This window comes from Lepidochelys kempii, chromosome 4 (assembly GCF_965140265.1).
Source record: "Lepidochelys kempii isolate rLepKem1 chromosome 4, rLepKem1.hap2, whole genome shotgun sequence".
NCBI classification, from domain to species: domain Eukaryota; kingdom Metazoa; phylum Chordata; order Testudines; family Cheloniidae; genus Lepidochelys; species Lepidochelys kempii.
In genome coordinates this window covers 51,168,288-51,195,540 of record NC_133259.1, presented here as the reverse complement: position 1 = coordinate 51,195,540, position 27,253 = coordinate 51,168,288, and the positions used below count along the sequence as shown (strand labels likewise).

General features: G+C 42.5%; 1 protein-coding gene across 4 annotated transcripts in view; it reads left to right on the top strand.

Moving 5' to 3' along the window:
- CLGN (calmegin) overlaps positions 1–27,253 on the top strand; it is an 88,298-nt gene that overhangs the window by 14,005 nt on the left and 47,040 nt on the right. For 3 of the 4 annotated variants that reach the window (XM_073341182.1, XM_073341180.1, XM_073341181.1), the window contains exons 2-4: positions 14,155–14,325; positions 16,301–16,374; positions 22,834–22,892. In XM_073341182.1, coding sequence (XP_073197283.1) covers positions 14,164–14,325; positions 16,301–16,374; positions 22,834–22,892 — 295 coding nt within the window. In that variant the 5' untranslated portion in view covers positions 14,155–14,163. Of the gene's footprint in view, positions 1–14,154; positions 14,326–16,300; positions 16,375–17,777; positions 17,881–22,833; positions 22,893–27,253 lie in introns of those variants that run through there. The other variant, XM_073341183.1, reaches the window with a different exon arrangement.

Sequence of the window (27,253 nt, the reverse complement as noted above, 5' to 3'; positions counted from 1 at the left end):
ATTTAAGGAGTAATCTATCTATAATTAAAACTGTGTCCATAAGGTGTGTAATTTAAAACAAGTCATCAGGAGGCAGGCAAGGGGCTGTAAACTCTCTGGCTGGTCATTTTATGTTGTGAGACACTATACATTTGTCTTACAGAGCCTAGTGCTAATGGATAGAATGTGAATTCACATAAGAGGAGATCTGTGGGGGGATAATACAGCAGAGGGCATCCAGTCTACAAGTAAAGACAATGGGTTTTGGGGTGTAAATTGTGGTGCAAAGGGAGGAGACGAGCTCTGTGTGTGTATTTCATGAAAAAAGGATCACCGCGTACCTGCCTTAAAAACATTGAGCAATACTGTGAAACAATAACTAGTTAAATCTAGGTTCTAGAATGTATGTTATGATTTTATTTTGTTTCCAGTATTTCTGTTCGCTGTCTGAAATCGCTACTTAGTTAAACTTGTTTTCCCTATACACATAAGAGTGGTCATCTGAAGGGAAACTGGTAAGCTGCTACTATGGAAGCAGTGGCCCGGGGGCGGGGGGGGGGGAGAATGCTTGGAGGTTGGACTGTGCTTACCACTAACCTGAAGAGAGCAAGTGGGGCTTGTGTAGCTCTGGAGGGGAGTTCTTGTATTGCCTGTGGCTGATGGGTTTGGGATGCTGGCCCTCAGCAAGCACAGGTTAGACTCCTTCATGCTAAGGGCAGGTGGTAGCAAAGTGCCTTGCAATCTTGGGTACCCACGGGAAGCATCATAATGGGGAACAAAAACCTTTAATAATAGGGATTCCACAGCTTCCTTAGATAGTTAACTTGTTCTAGTGCCTAGCATTATAGTTAGAAAATTTTCCTACTATTTAACTAAAATCTCCTTTGCCTCAGATCAGGAAGGAATCCGCTTATCCCGCCCTCCATGGACATGGAGAACAATTGATCAGCATCCTCTTCGCAATAGCCTTTTAACACATTTGAGGATTGCTATCTGGTCCCTGCTCAGTCTACTTTCCTTAAGACTAAATATACCCATTTTTTAAAAACCTTCCTTCATAGGTCATGTTTGGACATATTTTCTTTTTTCAATGCTTTTCTAGGGGTGTGGAGGTGTCTGTCTCTCTCTCCCCATCCCTCCAGTTTGTCCACATCTTTCTCAAAGTGTGATGCCCAAAACTGGACATACTGCTCCAGCTGAAGCCTCATCAGTGCTAAGTAAAGGGGAACAGTTACCTCCTTTGTCTTACAGGTGACATTCCTGTTAATACAGCCTGGAATACGTCCCTTTTTGCACCCACTTTATAGTAATTTTGTTTACAGCAAGTTTTCCTGGTTTGGTTATGAGGCTGTCATGAGGGACTGTCAAGATGTATTGCATCTGCTGTTACTTTCCCCCTATTCAGTAGGGAAGTAACACTGTTAAAGAAGGAAATTAGGTTGATTTGGCATGATTTGTTCTTGACCTTTAGGTGCTTACAAATTGTTTAATTTGTTCCAGTATGTTCCTAGGCATCAAAATTAAGCAGACAGGGCTGTAATTCCCCAGGTGCTCTGTTTCTCTTTTTAAAGATAGGTTATATGTTTGCCCTTTTCCAGTCCTCTGGGACTTTACCTGTTCTCCAAGAGTTCTCCGAGATAACTGCTAATGGTTCAGTGATTGCTTCAGCTAGTTCCTTAAGTACCCTAGGGTGAATTTCATCAGGCCCTGCTGACTTGAGTGCATCTAACTTGTCTTAGGGTATGTCTACACTACGAAATTAGGTTGAATTTATAGAAGTCGGTTTTTTAGAAATCGGTTTTATATATTCGAGTGTGTGTTCCCACAGAAAATGCTCTAAGTGCATTAAGTAAATTAACTCGCCAGAGCGCTTCCACAGTACCGAGGCTAGAGTCGACTTCTGGAGTGTTGCATTGTGGGTAGCTATCCCACAGTTGCCGCAGTCTCCGCTGCCCATTGGTTGAGATCCCAATGCCTGATGGGGCTAAAACATTGCCGCAGGTGGTTCTGGGTACATACCGTCAAGCCCCCGTTCCCTCCCTCCCTCCGTGAAAGCAAGGGCAGACAATCATTTCACGCCTTTTTTCATGAGTTACCTGTGCAGACGCCATACCACGGCAAGCATGGAGCCCGCTTAGGTAACCGTCACCGTATGTCTCCTGGGTGCTGGCAGACGCGGTACTGCATTGCTACACAGTAGCAGCAACCCATTGCCTTGTGGCAGCAGACGGTGCAATAGGACTGGTAGCTGTCATCGTCATGTCCAAGGTGCTCCTGGCCGCGTCGGCCGGGAGCGCCTGGACAGACATGGGCACGGACTAAATTTGGAGTGACTTGATCAAGTCATTCTCTTTAGTCCTGCAGTCAGTCCTATTGAACCATCTTATGGTGAGCAGGCAGGCGATATGGATTGCTAGCAGTCCTACTGTACCATCTTCTGCCAGGCAGGCAAGAGATGAGGATGGCTAGCAGTCCTACTGCACCGTCTTCTGCCAGCCAAAGATGTAAAAGATAGATGGAGTGGATCAAAACAAGAAATAGACAAGATTTGTTTTGTACTCATTTGCTTCCCCCTCTTCCCCGTCTAGGGGACTCATTCCTCTAGGTCACACTGCAGTCACTCACAGGGAAGGTGCAGCGAGGTAAATCTAGCCACGTATCAATCAGAGGCCAGACCAACCTCCTTGTTCCAATAAGAACAATAACTTAGGTGCACCATTTCTTATTGAAACCCTCTGGGAAGTCCTGACTGAAATACTCCTTGATGTAAAGCCACCCCCTTGGTTGATTTTACCTCCCTGAAGCCAACCCTGTAAGCCGTGTCATCAGTTGCCCCTTCCTCCGTCAGAGCAATGGCAGACAATCGTTCCGCGCCTTTTTTCTGTGCAGATGCCATACCAAGGCAAGCATGGAGGCCACTCAGCTCACTTTGGCAATTAGGAGCACATTAAACACCACACGCATTATCCAGCCGTATATGCAGCACCAGAACCTGGCAGAGCGATACCGGGCGAGGAGGCGACATCAGCTCGGTCGCGTGATTGATCAGGACATGGACACAGATTTCTCTGAAAGCATGGGCCCTGCCAATGCATGCATCATGGTGCTAATGGGGCAGGTTCATGCTGTGGAATGCTGATTCTGGGCTTGGGAAACAAGCACAGACTGGTGGGACCGCATAGTGTTGCAGGTCTGGGACGATTCTCAGTGGCTGTGAAACTTTCGCATAAGTAAGGGAACTTTCATGGAACTTTGTGACTTGCTTTCCCCTGCCCTGAAGCGCATGAATACCAAGATGAGAGCAGCCCTCACAGTGGAGAAGCGAGTGGCAATAGCCCTGTGGAAGCTTGCAACGCCAGACGGCTACCTGTCAATTGGGAATCAATTTGGAGTGGGCAAATCTACTGTTGGGGCTGCTGTGATGCAAGTAGCCCACGCAATCAAAGATCTGCTGATATCAAGGGTAGTGACCCTGGGAAATGTGCAGGTCATAGTGGATGGCTTTGCTGCAATGGGATTCCCTAACTGTGGTGGGGCCATAGACGGAACCCATATCCCTATCTTGGCACTGGAGCACCAAGCCGGCGAGCACATAAACCGCAAGGGGTACTTTTCAATAGTGCTGCAAGCTATGGTGGATCAAAAGGGACGTTTCACCAACATCAACGTGGGATGGCCGGGAAAGGTACATGACGCTCGCATCTTCAGGAACTCTGGTCTGTTTCAAAAGCTGCAGGAAGGGACTTTATTCCCAGACCAGAAAATAACTGTTGGGGATGTTGAAATGCCTATAGTTATCCTTGGGGACCCAGCCTACCCCTTAATGCCATGGCTCATGAAGCCGTACACAGGCAGCCTGGACAGTAGTCGGGAGCTGTTCAACTACAGGCTGAGCAAGTGCAGAATGGTGGTAGAATGTGCATTTGGACGTTTAAAGGTGCGCTGGCGCAGTTTGCTGGCTCGCTTAGACCTCAGCGAAACCTATATTCCCACTGTTATTACTGCTTGCTGTGTGCTCCACAATATCTGTGAGAGTAAGGGGGAGACGTTTATGGCGGGGTGGGAGGTTGAGGCAAATCGCCTGGCTGCTGGTTACGCGCAGCCAGACACCAGGGCGGTTAGAAGAGCACAGGAGGGCACGGTACGCATCAGAGAAGCTTTGAAAACCAGTTTCATGACTGGCCAGGCTACGGTGTGAAAGTTCTGTTTCTCCTTGATGAAACTCCCCGCCCCTTGGTTCACTCTACTTCCCTGCAAGCTAACTACCCTCCCCTCCTCCCTTTGATCATTGCTTGCAGAGGCAGTAAAGTCGTTGTTGCTTCACATTCATGCATTCTTTATTCATTCATCACACAAATAGGGGGATGACTACCAAGGTAGCCCAGGAGGGGTGGTGGAGGAGGGAAGGAAAATGCCACACAGCACTTTAAAAGTTTACAACTTTAAAATTTATTGAATGCCAGCCTTCTGTTTTTAGGCAATCCTCTGTGGTGGAGTGGCTGGTTGGCCGGTGGGCGCCCCCCCCCCCCACCGCGTTCTTGGGCGTCTGGATGTGGAGGCTATGGAACTTGGGGAGGAGGACGGTTGGTTACACAGGGGCTGTAGCGGCAGTCTGTGCTCCAGTTGCCTTTGCTGCAGCTCAACCATATTCTGGAGCATACTGGTTTGATCCTCCAGCAGCCTCAGCATTGAATCCTACCTCCTCTCATCATGCTGCTGCCACTTTTCAGCTTCAGCCCTCTCTTCAGCCCGCCACCTCTCCTCCTGGTCATTTGTGCTTTCCTGCACTCTGACATTATTTGCCTCCACACATTCGTCTGTGCTCTGTCAGTGTGGGAGGACAGCATGAGCTCAGAGAACATTTCATCATCATTTCATCTTTAAAAAAGGGAAGAAGGAGGCCTGGGAACTACAGGCCAGTCAGCCTCACTTCAGTCCCAGGAAAAATCATGGAGCAGGTCCTCAAAGAATCAATCCTGAAGCACTTAGATGAGAGGAAAGTGATCAGGAACAGTCAGCATGGATTCACCAAGGGAAGGTCATGCCTGACTACAAATCTAATCGCCTTCTATGATGAGATTACTGGTTCTGTGGATGAAGGGAAAGCAGTGGCTGTATTGTTTCTTGACTTTAGCAAAGCTTTTGACATGGTCTCCCACAGTATTCTTGTCAGCAAGTTAAAGAAGTATGGGCTGGATGAATGCACTATAAGGTGGGTAGAAAGTTGGCTAGATTGTCGGGCTCAACGGGTAGTGATCAATGGCTCCATGTCTAGTTGGCAGCTGGTGTCAAGTGGAGTGCCCCAGGGGTCAGTCCTGGGGCCAGTTTTGTTCAATATCTTCATAAATAATCTGGAGGATGGTGTGGATTGCACTCTCAGCAAATTTGCAGATGATACTAAACTGGGAGGAGTGGTTGGTAGGCTGGAGGGCAGGGATAGGATACAGAGGGACCTAGACAAATTGGAGGATTGGGCCAAAAGAAATCTGATGAGGTTCAATAAGGATAAGTGCAGGGTCCTGCACTTAGGACGGAAGAACCCAATGCACAGCTACAGACTAGGGACCGAATGGCTAGGCAGCAGTTCTGCAGAAAAGGACCTAGGGGTGACAGTGGACGAGAAGCTGGATATGAGTCAGCAATGTGCCCTTGTTGCCAAGAAGGCCAATGGCATTTTGGGATGTATAAGTAGGGGCATAGCGAGCAGATCGAGGGACGTGATCGTCCACATTGGTGAGGCCTCATCTGGAGTACTGTGTCCAGTTTTGGGCCCCACACTACAAGAAGGAGGTGGATAAATTGGAGAGAGTCCAGCGAAGGGCAACAAAAATGATTAGGGGTCTGGTGGAACACATGACTTATGAGGAGAGGCTGAGGGAACTGGGATTGTTTAGCCTGCAGAAGAGAAGAATGAGGTGGGATTTGATAGCTGCTTTCAGCTACCTGAGAGGTGGTTCCAGAGAGGATGGTTCTAGACTATTCTCAGTGGTAGGAGAGGACAAGGAGTAATGGTCTCAAGTTGCAGTGGGGGAGGTTTAGGTTGGATATTAGGAAAAACTTTTTCACTAGGAGGGTGGTGAAACACTGGAATGCGTTGCCTAGGGAGGTGGTGGAATCTCCTTCCTTAGAAGTTTTTAAGGTCAGGCTTGACAAAGCCCTGGCTGGGATGATTTAGTTGGGGATTGGTCCTGCTTTGAGCAGGGAGTTAGACTGGATGACCTCCTGAGGTCCCTTCCAACCCTGATATTCTATGATCATGAGTGTTTTCTTTCTAATCTTCACTAGCCTCTGGGAAGGAGAAGATCCTGTGATCATTGAAACACATGCAGCTGGTGGAGAGAGGAAAAAAAGGGACACTGGTATTTAAAAAGACACATTTTATAAAACAGGGGCTACACTCTCTTTCAGGGTAAACCTTGCTGCTAACATTACATACATAGCACATGTGCTTTCGTTACAAGGTCGCATTTTGCCTCCCCCTACCATGTGGCTACCCCCTCAACCCTCCCTCCTCCCCGTGGCTAACAGCGGGGAACATTTCTATTCAGCCGCAGGCAAACAGCCCAGCAGGAACGGGCTCCTCTGAGTGTCCCCTGAAGAAAAGCACCCTATTTCAACCAGGAGACCATGAATGATATCTCACTCTCCTGAAGATAACACAGAGATAAAGAACAGATGTTGTTTGAATGCCAGCAAACATACACTGCAATGCTTTGTTGTACAATGATTCCCGAGTACGTGTTACTGGCCTAGAGTGGTAAAGTGTCCTACCATGAAGGACGCAATAAGGCTGCCCTCCCCAGAAACCTTTTGCAAAGGCTTTGGGAGTACATCCAGGAGAGCCGCGAATGCCAGGGCAAATTAATCCTTTCACATGCTTGCTTTTAAACCATGTATAGTATTTTAAAAGATACGCTCACCGGAGGTCCCTTCTCTGCCTGCCGGGTCCAGGAGGCAGCCTTGGGTGGGTTCGGGGGGTACTGGCTCCAGGGTGAGAAACAATTCCTGGCTGTTGGGAAAACCGGTTTCTCTGCTTGCTTGCTGTGAGCTATCTACAACCTCATCATCATCATCTTCGTCCCCAAAACCTGCTTCCTGTTGCCTCCATCTCCATTGAAGGAGTCAAACAACACAGCTGGGGTAGTGGTGGCTGAACCCCTAAAATGGCATGCAGCTCATCCTAGAAGTGGCATGTTTGGGGCTCTGACCCGGAGCGGCCGTTCGCCTCTCTGGTTTTCTGGTAGACTTGCCTCAGCTCCTTAAGTTTAACGCGGCACTGCTTCGGATCCCTGTTATGGCCTCTGTCCTTCATGCCCTGGGAGATTTTGGCAAAGGTTTTGGCATTTCGGAAAACTGGAACGGAGTTCTGATAGCACGGATTCCTCTCCCCGTACAGCGATCAGATCCCGTACCTCCCATTCAGTCAATGCTGGAGCTCTTTTGCGATTCTGGGACTCCATCATGGTCACCTGTGCTGATGAGCTCTGCATGGTCACCTGCAGCTTGCCACGCTGGCCAAACAGGAAATGAGATTCAAAAGTTTGCGGTTCTTTTCCTGTTTACCTGGCCAGAGCATCTGAGTTGAGAGTGCTGTCCAGAGCGGTCACAATGGAGCACTCTGGGATAGCTCCCAGAGGCCAATACTGTCGAATTTGGGGTACTGTGGACAGAATTTGACCCGGCAAGGCCGATTTAAGCGCTAATCCACTTGTCAGGGGTGGAGTACGGAAATAGATTTTAAGAGCCCTTTAAGTCGAAATAAAGGGCTTCATCGTGTGGACGGGTGCAGGTTTACATCGATTTAACGCTGCTAAATTCGACCTAAAGGCCTAGTGTAGACCAGGGCTGAAATAGTCTTTAACCTGTTCTTTCCCTATTCTGGCTTGTGTTCCTTCACCGTTGTTACTCTTCATAATTGTTAAGCATCTGATCACAATTAACCTTTTTAGTGAAGAGTAAAGCAAAATAGTAATTAAGACACCTCAGCCTCTTTGGTGTCATCCATTAGCCCTTCTTCCCCGCTAATAATGGATCTACCCTCTCCTTTGTCTGTCTTACTCCAAATGTATTAGAATCTTTTTATTGCCTTTTTGTCTCTTACTAGATGTAACTCATTTTGTGCCTTACAGTTTCTGATTTTGTCCCTACATGATTGTGCTGTTCTTTTGTACTCATTGTTAGCAATTTGTCCCTGTTTCCACTTTTTTTCATAAGATTTTTCCAGTCAGTTAAAAAAACAAAACAAAAAAAACCCCCATCCCAATGCACCCATATTGACCTCTCTATTCTTTCTTTCTGTCTTACCTTTTGCACTGGGATAGCTTGCTTCTGTTTGTGTCTTTTCAATACTGTCTTGCTGAGAAACTGCAAGCCCTACTGAATTCCTTTTCCCCTGAATGTTCTTCGTATGGGTTCTTACCTACCAGTTCTCTCTGAATTTTAGTCTCCTTTTTTTTTTGAAGTCCGCCCTTCTGCTGCTCTCACTACTTCCTTTTTTTATTATTTCATGATCACTTTCACCCAAGTTGTCTTCCAACTTGAACTTTCCCAAATCCTTATCTGTGGTCTCGTTATAGACGGTTTCAGAGATTTTAATAGAAACTGAACCTGTTTGGTGTCAGTAATGTCCCTAGACCATATTTACTGCTCACTATTCAAACCCTGTTATGAAGAGAAATGTATTAATTTGCTTGTGGGTTTTCGTATTGCATTATCAATATAGTTATTGTGGGTTTTCCTATTGCACTTATCAAACATTAATTAATCGTCTCAAAACGTACGTGAGGTGAGACATGCCATTATCCCTGGTTTTGTAGATGGGGATTTGAGGCACGCAGATTAAAGCCAGAAGTATCCACAGACTATGGGAGCTGCCTAGGACCTGATTTTTTTTTTCAGAGTACTTAACATGATCGTGCAATGCATATTCAAGCACAGCTCTCATTTACTACAGTCTCAGCTGAGTACACCGCACTTCTGCAACTCAGACCCTTAAGTTTCAAGTTGGGCATCCAGAAAATAACGAACACACAATTATTGACCATATCTGAAATGTTTAGTTTTAGTGATTTGCTTAGAATTACATAGGACCTCTGGCAGATGCAGGGATAGAATCCAGGTTTCCAGGGCAGTTTTCAGCTATCTCGGATTGGAGGGGCTTCATGGCTCTCTTCTTCTTTTCCTGCAGTCCCCTGCCTTAGTAACTACACACCTTCCAACTTCCTCAGCAAAAGAGGGAGGGGTCCTACAGACAACAGCCTTCTTCACTACACATCCTTGATTTATCCACAGAACATGTCCATCCTATGCACTGAATGAGGCAAGGGTCCTGTGCAAAAAAAAAAAAAGTATGTGTTCATGTAATTAGAATATATCCTAATGGAGATGAATGAGGAAGGGAGACAATTAGAAAGTGCCAGAATTAAGACTACCTTTGCTTAACATTTTATTTTGACTTTTCATTCTTAATGTTCTTTTAACATAGGTTTTATGTAATCTCTGAGGAGGGAAAAAAGCAAGCTGGAGAAAAGTCTATTTTATTGACACTGACATGGGTAATCATCAGGGTTGCAATTAGATCCACCTAAGACCTCTCTGCTACTTGAGCTAGTTGAGTAACTGATAGCAGTAATATGTGGTCATACTATATGGGGACCAGTATTTGAGGGGGATATGAGACAGATTTTGCCAGTTGGCTTCATAAATATTTGCAGACAGCTGAGAAATAGTGAGACTATTCACCAGTGGGCACAGACACTTGTTTTCTTCTCCCTCCACTCCTCCTCCCCCAGCTCGATGCCTTCTTCCCTGTTGCTTCCAAACTGTCTGTCCTGTCTCTTCTCCACTCCTGGCTTCTTGTCCCACTCACATTCTTTTTGCCTACCCAGTCCCCACTCCTTGGGTTTTGGGTTTCTCATCTCAGTTGTAGTCTCTTCCTCTGGGCTCACTAAGTCAGTTTGCTTTCCCTGTGAGTCCCAGTCCCCAGTTCCTTTTTTCAGTATACCTCTACCTCCCTGGGGTCCTCATCCAAAGTGTTTCCCACAACCTCTTCCTTTCCCTTCACCACAATGCCTGGGCATTAACTGGGCATTGTCTCCCTTGTTCATTGAGAGCACAGGGGAGAGAGGTTCTCAAGTCCAGTGCCTGGCCCCACCCCACCTTGTCCCAGAACAGCTATTTCAGGGAAAGTTCAACTTCACCCCATAGCCGTGGGCTGGGCCTGGAGCATTCTGCAGTCTAGTAGCATGTAGAAGCTGAGAGGGGGTGGTGGATGCTCTATCTGGCCAGCACTGAGAGCTGTGAGAGGCTTGAGTATGCCCAATGAGGACAAGGACTTTGGAGATTTTAGCTATTTATGCCCCGTAGCGACTTTCAGTTTATGCAAGCTCTACAGTTTTAGGAGCTTATAACTTGGCCCAATTTGGGTGAATTTTCACAGGGATTTCATAAGGCATATCCCTGATACAAAGGCCACCCCCTGCCAAATCAGGAGAGCCTTAGAGCATTTCAGAGAGAAGGCTGCCAGAATTTTTGAACATAGAGGAAAATATTGTTTTGCCCAGCCTTTCTTGCAGATGACTGAATCATTTTGGCGGAAGTCTTACAAATGAACGGGAGAACTTCAGCCCAAAAAGTTTGGCAAAGTTATAAGCAACTGAAAAAGGGGTTTTAAAATGAGAAGTGTTGGCAGTCTTAATGTAAAATAATTGCTGGCAAAACTTGCTGATAATACAGATTGTTGGGATGGTAAATAATGATGGAGAATAGGTCAAACTGGATGGCTTAAGCAAGGTGGGCTCATTTTAACAACCTCTGGGTTTTTTTGGTTTTTTTAATAGAGCCAAATGCAAGGTCCTATTTTTAGGAACAAAGAATGTTGATACAAGATGAGACAGTATTCTGGAATGTGGTGATGTGGAAAAGGACTCAAGGTTATAATAGGTGGCATATCTAAGAAGGTGCATGTAATCCTTGAAAACATAAGGGAATATCAAGTAGGTGTAGAGAGATGGTACTGCTTCTGTATATGGCATTAGTGAGACCATTACTCAAATACCATGTCCAGTTCTGCTGTTCTTGTTTAAAAAAGAAAGTTGAAACATTTGGAAAGGGTTCAGAAAAGAGCTACAAAAATGATCTAAGGCATGACAAACCATGCTTTATATCTAGAGAGAAGGTTAAGAGGTCACTTGATTATGGCCAACAGGAGACAGGTTTATGTGGGAAAGATTTCTAACAGGAGATGCTCTTTAATGTAGCAGCAGTGGCTGGAAGATGAGGCTAGGCAAATTCAAACTAGAAATATTTTACATGTTTTTAATAGGGTGACTAACCACTGGAATTTACCTGAGGAGATGGTGGATTCTCAATTACATAAAGTCCTTAAAACCAAGATTGGATGACTATCAAAAAGATATCCTCAAACAGACCTTCAGGGGTTGATGCAGGAATTACTGTGGCTTTTGTTACGCAGGTGTTTAGGTTATTGTAACAGACCTTTCTAGCCTTAACTTAGGAATCTCTGAACACCAACAAGAGTAGAAATTGTGGTTTTGAAAAATTATGATCCCAAAATATGGGAACATAAGGCTTCAGAAATCTCTAGGGAAGTGCCATTGATACCCATGGGATCTAAGATTTCATTTAAAAATTGAAAAAAGACATTTTGTAGCCTTATGGTTATGAAGAGCCTGCTTAATGTGAACAGTATACATTTAATGCAGTAATGTCTTTTTGAATCTGCACAGACCAGTGCTGCCACTGGTGGTGTGTGTTAGCTGTTAAGGGAAGGGTGTGAGAGGGAGGGGGGAGACTTTCACTCCCAAACCCTGAAGCAGGAAGCTCTTTGGGGAGTCCAGCCACCCTAGCAGAGGGCTCCATGGATGTGTGTGTACACACTCCACTCCAGAAGAGGCCTCTATGCATGTTTGCTGAGAAGGTAGGGTGGCCATCTGCTATCTCAGCAGAGGATTCTGTTGAGGTGTGGGGGGGTTAATGGTATAAACTGATTCACTGTCTGTGGGATTGCTCAACTTCAATTGATTTGGTGTATTGGTGGGGGGCATTAATATTGGAGTGAAGAGTGGTATCTGTGGATCCAAGCTGAAGATACCCGACTAGCCGGAGATGGACCAGGAGCAGTTGTGGCTTGAAGCACTAACACATTTTGATCTGGTGAGTAGACTTGGTCCTTGGGCTAATGAGTGCTGGAAGAGAAGGATTAACAAGTGGATTTTTAGAATTTGGAGCAATTGCCAGTGGAAAGGCTTTTAAAAATGAGGTACAAGATGGATAAGAATTGGAGATAATGCTGAGGAGGTTTTTTGTATGTTTTATATTTGATTATGAATCACTGACCCAGCTACTGAACTGTGAAGGGGGAAAAAAGGGTTACTTTAAGTACATTTTCAGAAGATGATCATCTCGTTAATGGAGATGTAAACATTTTTTTCTTCATCCAAACTATCATTCTAATGAAAGATTAGAGAACACCATAGGAAAAGACGCACAAACAGGCCTTGGGAGGCAGACCTATCCTTGCCCACAGACAGCCCACCAACCTGAAGCATATTCACACCAGCAACTACACACCGCACCATAGTAACTCTGACTCAGGAACCAATCCATACAATAAACCTTGATGCCAACTCTACCCATGTATCTACACCAGCGACACCATCACAGGACCTAACCAGATCAGCCACACCATCACCGGTTCATTCATATGCACATCCACCAATGTAATCTACACCATCATGTGCCAGCAATGCCCCTCTATGTACATCGGCCAAACTGGACAGTCCCTACGTAAAAGGATAAATGGACACAAATCAGATATTAGGAACGGCAATATACAAAAACCTGTAGGAGAATGCTTCAACCTCCCTGGACACACGATAGCAGATTTAAAGGTAGCCATCCTGCAGCAAAAAAACTTCAGGACCAGACTTCAAAGAGAAACTGCTGAGCTTCAGTTCATTTTCAAATTTGACACCATCAGCTCAGGATTAAACAAACACTGTGAATGGCTAGCCAACTACAAAAGCAGTTTCTCCTCCCTTGGTGTTCACACATTAACTGCTAGAAGAGGGCCTCATCCTCCCTGATTGAACTAACCTCGTTATCCCTAGCCTGATTCTTTCTTGCATATTTATACCTGCCACTGGAAATTTTCCACTGCCTGCATCCAATGAAGTGGGTATTCACCCACAAAAGCTTTTATGCTCCAATACGTCTGTTAGTCTATAAGGTGTCACAGGACTCTTTAGCGCATAAATAGACAGTTTCCCTTTCAGTGATAGCTGAATATTCCCAAGGTGTGGTGGCGGGTGGGTGGTTTGTGGCTTTTTTTGTTTTTTGTTATGGTCAGTTTTCTGATATGGCAGGTCAAAGGAGGGGCTTTTGTATGTGATTTGTGTTGGGAATAGAAGGAGAAAGCTAACACATTCTTTTGTGAGTAGCCCAGAAGGAGTTAAGGGTAGCTATGGTGTGGCATCTTGTTGGAAAGTGGCTGGACATGGGCCTTGTGGACATGTGCAGTGAAGATGGTACCCCAAAACTAGCTTTAGCAAGTGTTGAAACAGATTTTTAAATCTTGCTGAGGCAGTCCATGGATGTTCTCAAACACCAGTACACTAGAGTGAAACTCTGCGGTTGACTGTGCAATAGAAAAGCTGCCTAACACCAGCCAAGATGGTCTCCATCTGAGTGGTATCGATAAAGTAATCACAGATATGTAGGACCGGAAGGGACTTCAAGACGTCATCTTGTCCATTTTCCCTGTGCTGAGGCAGGATTGTGTATACCTAGAACATTCCTGGCAATGTTTGTCTAATCTGTTCTTAAAAACCACGAATAACGGAGATAAGTATATCTTGGCTGCACCAGTTATATCTGACTTTCCTTGGATGGAACAGGACAAGAAAACATGTTCCACTGTCTTACAGTTGCTACCTTTTTAACTATGTTGTCATATTTAAATATTTTGTTCAGAATGCTTTCATGAGGGTTATCAAAGCTGTTGAGCTTTTGAAAAAATGCAAATAACAAAATGAATGTTCAGTCTCTGTCCCATATTATCTTTAAATGTATTTCTCCTGTAGCCCTTCTTGCAAATGAACTGTTAATGAGGTAAACTATAGTATTGCAGTGACAATGTACTTATTAATTCTGCAGATAATCAGTATGGAAGTCCAGTGGGATTGGCTGTTGTTGGGTGTCTTGTTAATCAGCTCAGTAACTGCAGAAATTCATGATGAAGAAATCCAGGATGCAGATGTTGAGGTGGAGGATTTTGACAAGAACTTGCAAGAAACTGATATTGACAAAGGCAGCTCTTCTCTAGAGGTAAGGTTATTGTTGATATTGACCAAAACTTAAGTTTTACAAAATGGGTAATTATAAGAAATACAGAGATTTGACAGTGTATATATGTAGTTGGCAAGTCATGTGTAGCCACTCTGTTTTTCTTTAATTGCTGTGTGGCATTGTGATGGCAAACCTTGTGTGAACCCAAACTACCAGAGTAGAAACCCAGGCCTTCCGTTGTCAGGGGTGCTCAGTGATTAGAATATGGCTGAATGAATTGCAGACCTTACAATGGGTTTGCCACATCTGGCAAATTACTTTGCTTATTGTGAAGAATGTGGGAAACTTCTATATCTTTGTGAAAATGATGTGACTTGGTTTACCTGTTCATTGTTATATTGCTACCTGCTTGGTCTTAAGGAATTAAGTTCTTTCCAGTGGGTTAGGTGTTGATACAGCCCTATAAAACAAGAGGCTGAAAAATTTGGCTGAGAAGAACAAAGAGGCATGCTTCCTGAAAGAGGGAAACTATTTTTGACTGCCAGAGAAGCCAAGTTGAAGGTGTCTGGCTAGAGGGGTTAGAAAGAAGACTACACAATCTTCAGGAGAAGTCCATGTGTAGGGGAAGGGGGAGACCCTGGACTCCTTAGACTCTAACCAAATCCCAAAGAATGCTCAAGAGTGGTTAAGAGACTTAGGGAATGGTAAGGTATTATTTTGTATGGCTTTTTATATCTGTTGATGTCTAAAGTAAAATGATTGTTTTTAGAAATCTTAGGCAAAGTCCATGTCTGTTTGATTCAACAATTGCATACCTTTGAAAGGGTTAACTGTAAACCAGAACTTCCTCCAGGGTGGTGCTCTCTCAAGAGGGTGTACTTAAGCTACTGAGGACTCTTAAGGGGCTCAGTCTTGGGGCCCCAAGAAGTGTGCCAGAAAGCTTGGCCCCAGACATGGCTGGAGCCACTCAGTGACCAAGGGCCTAGTATGTGGATCCAAACACGCTGGTCAGTGTCCAGCGTGGGGGGGAGCTTGACCAAGGCTTTGACACTTATCCTTAAGGCAGGACCTAGCTCCTTCTCTCATAGTACCTAATAGTGCTATATCCTGCAATCTCACTTGTATTTCTGGAAGTTAAAGCAGAAAATATTGCTTGGGTTTATCCTTGTTTCAGTTTTGGTCACCATTTTAGTCTCAGTTGCTTCTGTTTATCCCTCCCTCTCTGCCAATTTCTTCTAGATAATATATTTAAAATGTTGTTGCTGTAAATTACATCATACTTCGGGCAGAGGGGATATGCTTACAAAATACAACAAGAGGTTTCTTTTTCAAATAGTAAAATGAAAATCTATTATACCACTTAACCACATAGGGAAGAAAACAACACAGAATGGAAAAAGTGAGTGGAGGAAAGAAATAGGTAGGAAGAGGAGGATCAGGGCAAGTTTGCTGACTTCTCCCTAAGTTGTCCATTACTGATAATATCTCACACATTTTTTGCCATAATGATTATGCCCTTTGATCTTCCATTTATACTTTTAGATATGCAATAGCTTGTGCTGCTAAGCATCACACACTGAAAATAGTAGTGCATAGGTACCCTATAGGTGCTTAACTTTTCTATATCTGTAGGCACAGAACACGCACATCTTTTTAAAACTTAGGAATATATTCAACTTCCATATAGTTCAGTCTGTTTAATGGAATTCATTGGCCACCTGCAGGGCTAACAGAGACTATCATTTTATGTGGGGCAAAACAATCGGTTTACCATGAACTTTTTAAAACTTAAACAGTATAATATAGAAAATGTAATAAGCCCAAGCTAGTCAAGATACTACCTAGAAAATACCATATATGTTCAAGTAGTTGGGGCTGACCACTTCTCAGAGAATTAAATTGATTGTATTCCTTGCATCAGGTATAATACACCGTATAAATGTACATATTAGCTATGATGTATTTCAGCAAAAAGTAATTCATGCATTGGATATATTTGTGTAAATGTCTTTAGGTTATGTACAAGACTCCAAAGCCTACTGGGGAAGAGTATTTTACAGAAACCTTTGATGATGGAGTATTGACTGGGTAAGTGTTCATAAAAGATGGCATTGTAAAGCTTGACTTTCAGCAGTTTGAATAGCTGATAACCTCTAGAGCTAGTAGTCTGGCCAGAACTGCTCATGGTTCACTGATCACAACTTGTTTGTTCTCTAATTTAATAATGTATTTTCTAAATATATTTACAAGATGTTTGAAATGGGAAAAATCTATTAGGTAGTCAGTGAGTTCTCCATTTTGAGCAAAACTGTTTCTTACTGTACTCTTTTCCTCCCACCCCCACCGCAGTGTCTTGTCCACTTTGAAGTCTCCCAGTCACTACCTTTTGATATGTCCGGGGTTGTAGAATGTCTATTTGAAAAACTTTCTTTTATATTCAGTGATGATTTCTCATTCATTTATCACATTATTTGCCACATATTACTTTATGCTGTTCAAAAAGATTAGACATTCTCATAGATTAATGAGAACATCCACAGCTACACTGGATAGCATTAATATCTTACATAGGTAACTTAAAGGTATAAGATAGCTATTATGGCATGCTAATAACTTTTTTAGGATCCCTTCCATGTCTGTAATGCACAATTCACCTATGCTTACAACTGCTCTCAACAGTTCAAAGGTGTTATCACTACTGCTGGATTTATACTTCCTTTATGGAAGGCTAAATACTATTTATTTTTTTATTTTTTTTGCATCTCAATATCTGTCTCCACCAGTGCAGTGCCAGTGTATGACAAGTGCTGACATAATAATCTCAGCTGTGAAAACAGTCCCCTTCCCCATCCTTCCAGAATACACTGATCACTGCTTAGGTGGCAGTTTTGATTAAATTCCTGTTTTGTTTTGTTTTTGTTTCTTACTGGCCCAAAAGCAAAGTGTTTTGGAAGCGCCTTAACTTACAAATCGTGCTGCATACATCATAAATCTTGTTGAGTGAGTACCTTTTTTGTCACTGTCCACTTTGATGTGATCAATTTGTATTGTTTAGCAAGCCAGTTCTGGAGCATGTCTTGAAATTATTATACCAGCTTGTTTCTAGTAGGCTCAAGCTGGACATCCATGTATGCCTGGGGCAAGCAGAAGATGTGGGTTCCAGTGGCAATCTATAATTTAGCAAAAGCATTTTGATGCGTGGGCAGATATTTGAACATCTGCTTGAGCTGAGTATTGCCTAGATGTAGTAAACTGTGCCAAGGAAAAGAAATAGGCTGAAGGTTCAGTATAACATAGTCTCTGTGATGTGAACAATGCTGTGAAGTTTTCGAAGAAAACCTGTGCCTTTATGATGAACCAACTATATTCTTGGTGCACTCTTCCTCTTACGGAATTAGAGATAGTGTTGAACAGAACCAAGAACCAGACTGAGGGACAGGGAGAAGGGGGAGGAGACAGCTAACCCAAAATATATGGGGCAGGGTCACTAGATGCAAGAGACTATAGCAGAATCCCAAATGTCTTCAGAGAATCTCAAGCCAAGAAGATTCAGGAGGATGACTGCTTGGGAGATGAGGAGCCCCTCTCCACAAGGTATGCTTTTTGTCTATTGTTTCAACTGATAATGGCTGGCTTTGTATATTCTAGGGTTTTGGCGGAATGGTTTTTCGTACAGTGTGGTTATAAAACTAATTGCCAACCTCTGGCTTAATTGCTGTAGCACAAGTGGCTAGTCCTTCCTGAATTTCCTTCTCTTCCCCCTTACTTCCCTCTGCCTGTTCAGTTCTACCAGATTCACCAGGTTCGACAGTCCTCTTTCACCTCTTCCATATTTGATTACTTAGGGCAATAACTCTTGTAAAGGCGAAAGTGCCCAGGCCTAGAGCATGTCACAGTAAGGTGCCATCCCCTCTCCCACCTCAAAATTGGAGCCGAAGGGTGTGCAAAATGAAGTCAATCCATCCATATATTAAAAAAATGTTGAAACAAGCAAATTTTATTGTGGCAGTCAACATATTGGGTACACAGCCTCAACATGTACATGGTTTGCTTGCTGCCAGGACATTTAGTTGGTTTGTCCTCAGCCCTGTAATTGAATCTGCATGGGCTGCAAAGAGTCCTTTGACCTCAATGACCATTGCATGTGAGGGTTCACCTGCATGGATCTGACTGCAGGCTCAGGGTGCTAGTTAGTTTGTTTGTTCTAGCTGCAATCACATTTCATTCTGCTTCTTTAGTTAATGCTGAAATGCAGGAATAAGTGCCATTGAATAACAAACTACTCCATATCTAAATCAAGTCTGTGGAAAGTAGGATAATGATTCTGTAAACATCCCCTGCCCAGCCAGCAAATTCAGGGCAGCAATCTAATGGAAAATTTTATTTTAAACCTAGTTTTTCCTAGTCTTCTGCAAATCTTTGGTAAGGCCAGTACTCTGTTGTAGAAGTTAGGTTAGGGCCAATGCTAATTTCTCTGTAGCCACACAGAAGCTCATTATACCACTCCTACAGCCTGTTCTCTGTTATCAAGTTTCCACTCTAAATATTCTTTCAATGATCAGCCTTACCAGTCATCTAAATATGGCCTTCCTTCACCCTTGCTAAAACTCACAGTACAGAGATTCTGTTCAGGCACCGGTTAAGCCTACAGTGACTAAGTTTCATTAGTCCCTTTCCTAAAGTTTTATTTTAAGTTAGAGAGAGAGTCTTGGTTTCTCACCAGTTTGAATCCTGTGAATAGAATACCTAGAAAGAATGCTTTAGAATTATAAACTAAACAAATTGGTAGATTTTATTAAATTCCTTTGAATTTTAAAGATTGGCTGTGCCATTACTAAGTACCTCTTCATATTTTTAATTTCAGTGTTGATCATGACAAGGCCATGAAAGTGCAAGAGAGGACTATACATCTGACACTTAAAGTCCAGAGCACTTGACCAATCTAGGGAGAAGAAAGATGAAAATGAGAAGCATGACTTCTTGATTTGCAGAGGAGCATGAAAAGGGACTCTGATAAACTACTGAAGTGAGAGGAGGAAAAAAACAACTCTCTGCTTCAAGATAAGGCAAAAGAAGAGACCATGGTATACATCCATTGTGATAGAAAAATTGAAGCTGCCTGAACAAGATTTCCATAGGGTACTTGAATGAGAATTTTCAAGGGCATAGAAATTAGTGTTATCTCAGCAACAGGCCCTGCATCTGTCGTGTGTGTGGTGTTGCCGTCTAAGCAAAACTGCATGATACAAGACAGTAGCATCTCTTATTGAATTGCCCTATACTCTTCTCTCATGTACATTTCCACAACACTTCATCCTTGCTAGAGAACAGGAGAAAAAGAACTTAAATCCCTTGGACATGCATTTCATGTCCCATAAACCGTGTTTTATCCTTAATGTTTTCTTACTTTCCACTAGATACCTATTGCATTTGTCCTACTAATTTATATGTGTAATAAAGCTGATTTGCAAATTGCAACATTTGTCTGTGACTCAATCTTTAACTGTTAATACATCACATACCTTCAGAATAGCCTCTCTACTCTTTTTACAGTTATGAGTCTGAGTAAATGATGAAAAGAAAAGCAATACCCATGATAAAGAAATTATAAAAAGGTAAAACCTACCATTAGCTAAAGAAGCAGTATTTCATAGCAAATGAAAATATGCAAATCTTTCATGCTTTTACATCCATTCATCCCAACCAGAAAAGTCCTCTTCTTCTCTTGGAAGAGCTGCACATACTGCTGCTCATTTCAGGGGTCTAACAACTGTCCCACCAGTTAGATCATGGACCTGACCCAAAAAATAGTGATCCACATGATACAGTATTTCTAGGAAGTTCATGTAGCTTGTTACTCAAAGTTGTGGAGGGGATCTAAGCCTTGCAGCATTAATTCCTTTAACTAGTGATCTCATTACTAGTCCGAAGCATGTACTGATGGTATACTTTCTGCTGCTTTTTCTGATCTGAGATGCTTGGTGAGTGCTTTTTCATAGACGCAAGTCTGCCTGTAAATATATGCATCTTATCCTCTATACTTCTCAACAGCCTTAAAAATACTTTTTTTTTGTTTTAAATGAGAGGTGATAGGGTTTTACATTGGTTAGCCCTCCATGCACAAATCTTGTCTCTGTAAGACAAGGGGTGGGAGGAGGCATTTCAAAATCGAGGATCCCTCAGAAATGGCCTGCCAGCAATTCCTTCTGGCCTATATTGAGGGAATGCCAACTTCAGTGCTCTGCTCAATTCACTGTGGTACTATATCATGGGGAGAGAGACAGTTTCTCAGGTAACAAGACCCCAAATCACTTGGGCTACATAGGTTAAAACAAAACACCTTGATTTCCACATGCAAGCTGATTAGAAGCCATTGCAGACCATGGAGCACTGCCTAACATGCCAACAGCATGCAACTCCACTTAATGGGTGTGCACCAAATGGTCCCAAAGTATGGCTCCATGTAGAGCACATTAACAACAATCTAATCTTAAAATGACAAAGATATGGGTAGGAGACAAGGTTGTAGACAAGGTTGCCTCTAGGAGTAGCCCAGGATCTAATACCCCAAATTATACATCTGTTTTACAAATGGTGGTCGTGCTTTTCCTGATGGACGGCAAAATAAATTGTCAGCTCTTCCATTTGCTTCCCTCAGACCCCATGAAATCACAGCTAGCTCGTTGTCATCATGTAGACATGGGACAGTTCGTTCCATTTCTCCAGCATGGTGTCAGCTGCATCCTGAATGCACTGCCGCCTGCCAGGGTCTTTCCGCTGACCTGCTCGACGACCTTATATATGCTTTGAACAAGAGACATGACAGTCAATTCCTGTGGCGCCCTGCAAGAAAAGAACATCCTGGGGGTAGAGGAAAAGTTGTCCACAATTATTCCTTGTGTTACTCAGAAAGATAAGAGCAAAGCTACTGACTGGCACTCACTTCACTCCTGCTAGTGTCCACTAACATGGCAACAAAATCTTGTGCTGAAACACATTAAAGGCTACTGACAATGTCAAAGCAGCAGCATGGATACTTTATCTTCATCCATTGTTGACAGCATCACATAATGCATACGGTGCAGTCTACCTAGTACACAGGGCTTTAGCCAGATTGAAGGAAATATGAGGATTCAAACTGCCAGCTAGTGCCACAGCCTTCTCAGTTGATCTTTCCTAAAAATAGGATATGGGGACACTAATCAATGGTTAACCAGATTGTCAGCATCAGGAGTTGATTTTCTTAAGCATAAGCACATTATAACCTCTTTAGTGTAGAGGTATAAGTATCTTTCAGCCTAGCTAGTAGGTTTAAGTTTTGAACTAGTAGGTGTGGATTAAAGTGTGTGCGTAAATATATTGCCACTGGTCCAGAGATGAATATAATCCCTGACCTTATACCAGTGTAATTTTAAATCACTTCTGCTGAGAAAAAATTCATATTGAAGCACTGGAAAGTAAAAGCCAGATTTTTCTCTGTTCCCGATCAGTGTTACTCAGCTGTCAAGTTCAGATTCAGAGTTTGTTATGGCACAACAGGTTTTAACAGGTTGCTTTTATTTATTCCCTGTGCTGTTGGAATTATAGCCAGATGCAGAAAATGGTGGTTTCCTTAGGGAAAGAATATTTAGTGTTCCCCACTGAAGTAATACTAGGAGGCAACAATGAAAGGAGTGCTATGGGCTGTAGTGGTGGTAGCTTATTTTGCAAGGTAAGTGGGGGGAGAAATCATGTATTAGTACACAAAACTTAGGTGAAGTGGAGACTAAAATAATTTCAGATACTTTGTCCCTGAAAAAGTATAATTATAGTTTTAATTTCTCAGCACCTATCACTGAAGGCCTGTGAATCCCTTAAAGTATATGTGCAGTAAGCGTACAATTATGAATAGAGTGTCACGTCTGGATTATCTGATTTTTAAAGATACGTTGGGGTTTTTGTCTGTTTCCATTCTCCTCCCTCTCCTCTCCTCTCCTCTCCTCTCCTCCCCTCCCCCCCACCCCCTGCATGGTGTCCCTACAGGATAGCGTTAAGGTTTGGGTGCCTTAACTATGCATTTAATTACCTTGACATATTTGGAATTCTTTAATTTAACCTTAAATCTCAATTTGCTGGGTTTATAATGCTTATTTTTGAGATAGTTACAACACATCTGTAATGTTATCACCCTTAAATGACTGAAATGTAATCTCAACCTTACCTCATGTAACACAGGTTTTTATCTGGAAGCTTAGAGCTTTGGGTCATATTAATTTTATTTTCATTTCAAATTCTTACTAGGACTTTAAAGTCAATATTAAGCGTTCCTGCAGATTAGCCTCAGCCTGTTTTTAATTTTTCCTAAATATTATTTGTTCATGTTCTTTAAATTCTAAATGATGAATGAATAGAGTGACTTATTTTGTCAAAATATCCTTATTGTGCATTTACTGCTTAACAATCTAAAGAAAGTAATTCCTACTTCCTTTGTTAAATAATCCAGTTTTATTTATTATTTTCTTGTCCTGATTACACAATTTAAACAAAACAATTGTTTTTCTTTCACAGGTGGATGTTATCTAAAACCAAGAAAGAAGACACAGATGAAAACATTGCTAAATATGATGGTAAACTTCCCTTCCTTCTTTTCAGTGTGGTGTAGCTTTTTTCTCAAAAAGCAAACTTCAGTTATAATTTAGTATGTTTTTCTCTCCATAAATTTGACATTGATCAAAAAGTCTTAATGTGTAGAATGCACAAAGTTATACTGATACAGAAATATAAAATATTTCCTGCTGTTCACAGTAGGGGAAGTTAGCAAGTGATATTAGGGAAAAAAAAGTTCATTAGAAACAATCTGCAGTGGTAACTAGAGTTACCGCAGTTGGCCTGATGAATTCTTAACTAAGAACTGTCAACCTGAATATGATTTTGTGTTCTTATTGTGATTGACAGAGATGTGATCAATAGTAGTAACTTTAGAGAGACACTGTACCCTTCATTCATCAGGAGGTAGGGAGACCAAATGGAGATCCTGCTGCAAAGAAAAGAGAAGAGGATTTGATAGCTCTTTTATCTAATGAGTAAAGGAATGAAAGAAATGTATACAAAAGACGTGGAAGATGATTTGCAGATTTTCTTTTTGCCAAAATAGGACAGAATGGATTTTTGAGAGAGCTATAGAAGGATTTGGTAAGACTTTTTGGAAGCCGCAGAGATAAATAGAGGTGCAGTTATTGAGATGAGATGGTATAGCATCCAGGAGGAAAAACCAAAACCTCATATTTTCTAAAATATGTGAAAATGCTACTGTTTCCTAAGGGCTTAATTTTGCAGGGATGCCCCCTTCCATTCAGTTTCTTTCTTAGCTAGTGAGGTCAAATGCAGTTCAAAGTGATTACAGGGCACAGAATCAGGTCCCGTCCTTGGTGAGAACTGGTGGGGTTACACTGACATATCTGTATGAGCTAGAATGATTTGGTAATTTCCAACTTTGGTGAAAGCTTATTTTTGCCAAATCAAAGTGTGAGCTTTATGGATTGTAGGGGGCTGCTGCATCCAAAGGGTCTGTAAAGCTCTGCATCTGTGTGAAGTGTCTGTGGCCTCTGAGTCTTTAGGGGTCACTGTTCATATTCTTTGGTTCTCTTATGTGAGATTTGGTCCTTAAATGTAACTCTCAAAAGAAAAAGACTAGGCTTATCGTTTTTGTTCCTTTATGATGTATAAAGGAAGTCTGAAAGGTTTTTGTCAAATTGGTTTTTCTGCCTTTAAAAAAAAATAGAAATTTGGTTGTCACAAGAGTGTGCCCAGCCTCAGATGGGAAGCCCACACAGAGGGATTCTGCACCCAGAGAATTTACTCTTTCAGAATGGCAACTCTGTACAAATATGCTGGAAATGTATAATCCTAAAGCTTTGTTGTCTTGGTGTCCCAAAAAGTAGTCCTAATTCAAATGGACAGTTAAGCTACCATGTTAAATATAAATGAGCAGAAATGCATTGACACTGGTTTTAGATCAAAGATGCAATGAGCAGCAATAATAGCCTTCCTGCTTGACTACAGTGTTGCTGGTTGCCATCCAGATGTGCAGAGCCCTTAAGCATCTCTTGCTGCACAGGTTTGTGACGCTGCACAGGTTTGTGACGCTGCACAGGTTTGTGACGCTGCACAGGTTTGTGACGCTGCACAGGTTTGTGACGCTGCACAGGTTTGTGACGCTGGGCAATATGCAGGAAATAATAGAAGGATTTCATGCACTGGGCTTCCCGAAGTATGGTGGTGCAATAGACAGAATGTATATCCTGAATCTGTTCTCTTACCACCTTTTGCTTCTGAACAGAGAGGTACACTGATATGGTTATATCAGAGTTGGTAGATCGCTAATGATGATTCACTGACACTAACAGAGGGTGGTCAGGGAAGATGCACAAAGCTTGCTTCTTTAGGAATACAGCACTCCTTGAAAAGCTTAAAAGCAGGGAGATTTTTTCCAAACAAATACATTTACATTGAAGGGTGGGTTGCTATGCTCATTGTGATTTTTCCAGGACCCAGCCTACCCTCTGCTTCCCTTGCTCATTAAGCTATACACCAGGCACCTGGGCAGCAGCAAGAAAAGATTTAACTGTTGTTTGAGCAGGTACAGAATGAATGTTGAGTGTTTATTTGGTAGATTGAATGTTGCTTCATGACTAAGCAGGAGTTCAGTGAGCCATATATTCCCATTGTTGCAGCATCTTGTGTTTTACATAATATTTGCGTAGCAAAAGGAGAAACGTTACCAGAAGGATGGAGGAGGGAAGTGGCAAGACCGCCTGCTGATTTTCAACAGCAAGACAAAAGGTCAAGTTCAAGATCACACTGAACAAATTCGTAGGGAAGGTTTCAGACCAAGCTGGATGAGAGTGCATCTCAAACAAGTGATTAAGAGAAAGCAGAAAGCCTATAAGGAATGGAAGATGGGATGAATCAGCAAGGAAAGCTACCTCTTGGAGGTCAGAAAGTGTAGGGATGAAGTGAGAACTGCCAAAAACCAAGCAGAGGCGGACATTGCAAAGGAAATTAGAACCAATAGTAAAAGGTTTTTTAGCCATATAAACAAAGAAAACAAGGAAAGAAATGGGGACCTCTAAGCACTGAGGATGGGGTGGAGTTTAAAGATAATCAATCCAGGCATGGCCCAACACCTAACACATACTTTGCCTCAGCTTTTAATAAGGCTAATGAAGAGCTTAGGGGTAATGGCAGGGTGGCTAATGGAAACAATGATATGGAAGTAGAAATTACTACATTCGAGGTGACAGGTTTCAGAGTAACAGCCGTGTTAGTCTGTATTCGCAAAAAGAAAAGGAGTACTTGTGGCACCTTAGAGACTAACCAATTTATTTGAGCATGAGCTTTCGTGAGCTACAGCTCACTTCCACGGATGCATACCGTGGAAACTGCAGCAGACTTTATATACACACAGAGAATATGAAACAATACCTCCTCATAGTCTCTGTGTGTATATAAAGTCTGCTGCAGTTTCCACGGTATGCATCCGATGAAGTGAGCTGTAGCTTACGAAAGCTCATGCTCAAATAAATTGGTTAGTCTCTAAGGTGCCACAAGTACTCCTTTTCTTTTTACATTCAAGGTGGAAGCCAAACTCAAACAGTTTAAGGGGAGTAAATTGGGGACCCCAGATAATCTCCACCCAAGAATATTAAAAGAACTGGCACATGAAATTGCAAGCCCAATACAAGTATGTGTAATGCATCTGTGAACTCGGAGGTCATACCCTGTGACTGGAGAATTGCTAATATCGTTCCTTTTTTAAGAAACCGGGGGGAGGGACAGGGAGGTAATCCAGGAAATTATAAAACTGTTAAAACCTCTATTGTATGCAAGGTCTTGGAACAAATTTTGAAAGAGAAAGTAGTTAAGGACATAGAGGTAAATGATGATTGGGGTAAAATACAACATGGTTTTACAAAAGGTAGATCATGCCAGACCAACCTGATCTCCTTTGAGAAGATAACTGATTTTTTTTATACAAAGGAAATGCAGTAAATCTAATCTAACTGGATTTCAAGTAAGGGTTTGATACCATTCCACATGGGAAATTTAGTTAAATTGGAGAAGATGGTGATTAATATGAGAATTGAAAGGTGGATAAGGAACTGGTTTAAGAGGAGAGTACAGTGGGTCATGCTGAAAGGTGAACTGTCAGGCTGGAGGGAGGTTACTAATAGAGTTCCTCAGGGGTCAGTCTTGAGACCAATCTTATTTAACATTTTTATTCAGGACCTTGGCACAAAACGTGGGAACATGCTAATAAAATCTGCAGATGACACAAAGTTTGAAGGTATTGCCAATAGGGAGGACCAGAATATCATACAAGAAGATCTGGACAATCTTGTAAATTGGTGTAATAGAAATGGGATGAAATTTAATAGTGCTAAGTGCCAGATCATGCACTTTGGGATTCACAACAAGAATTTTTACTATAAGCTGGGAATGTATCAGTTGATAGAGACAGGGGAGGAGAAAGAGCTGGATGTATTGGTTGATCACTGGATGACAGAGTGCCAAGGTGATGCAGCCATGAAAAAGTTCTAGGATGCATCAGGCAAGATATTTCCAGGAGAAATAGGGAAGTGTTGATACCATTTGTCATAAATATAAAGGGAAAGGTAAACCCCTTTGAAATCCCTCCTGGCCAGGGGAAAGCTCCTCTCACCTGTAAAGGGTTAAGAAGCTAAAGGTAACCTCGCTGGCACCTGACCAAAATGACCAATGAGGAGACAAGATACTTTCAAAAGCTGGGAGGAGGGAGAGAAACAAAGGGTCTGTGTCTGTCTGTATGCTGGTTTCTGCCAGGGATAGACCAGGAATGGAGCTTAGAACTTTTAGTAAGTAATCTAGCTAGGTATGTGTTAGATTATGATTTCTTTAAATGGCTGAGAAAAGAATTGTGCTGAATAGAATAACTATTTCTGTCTGTGTA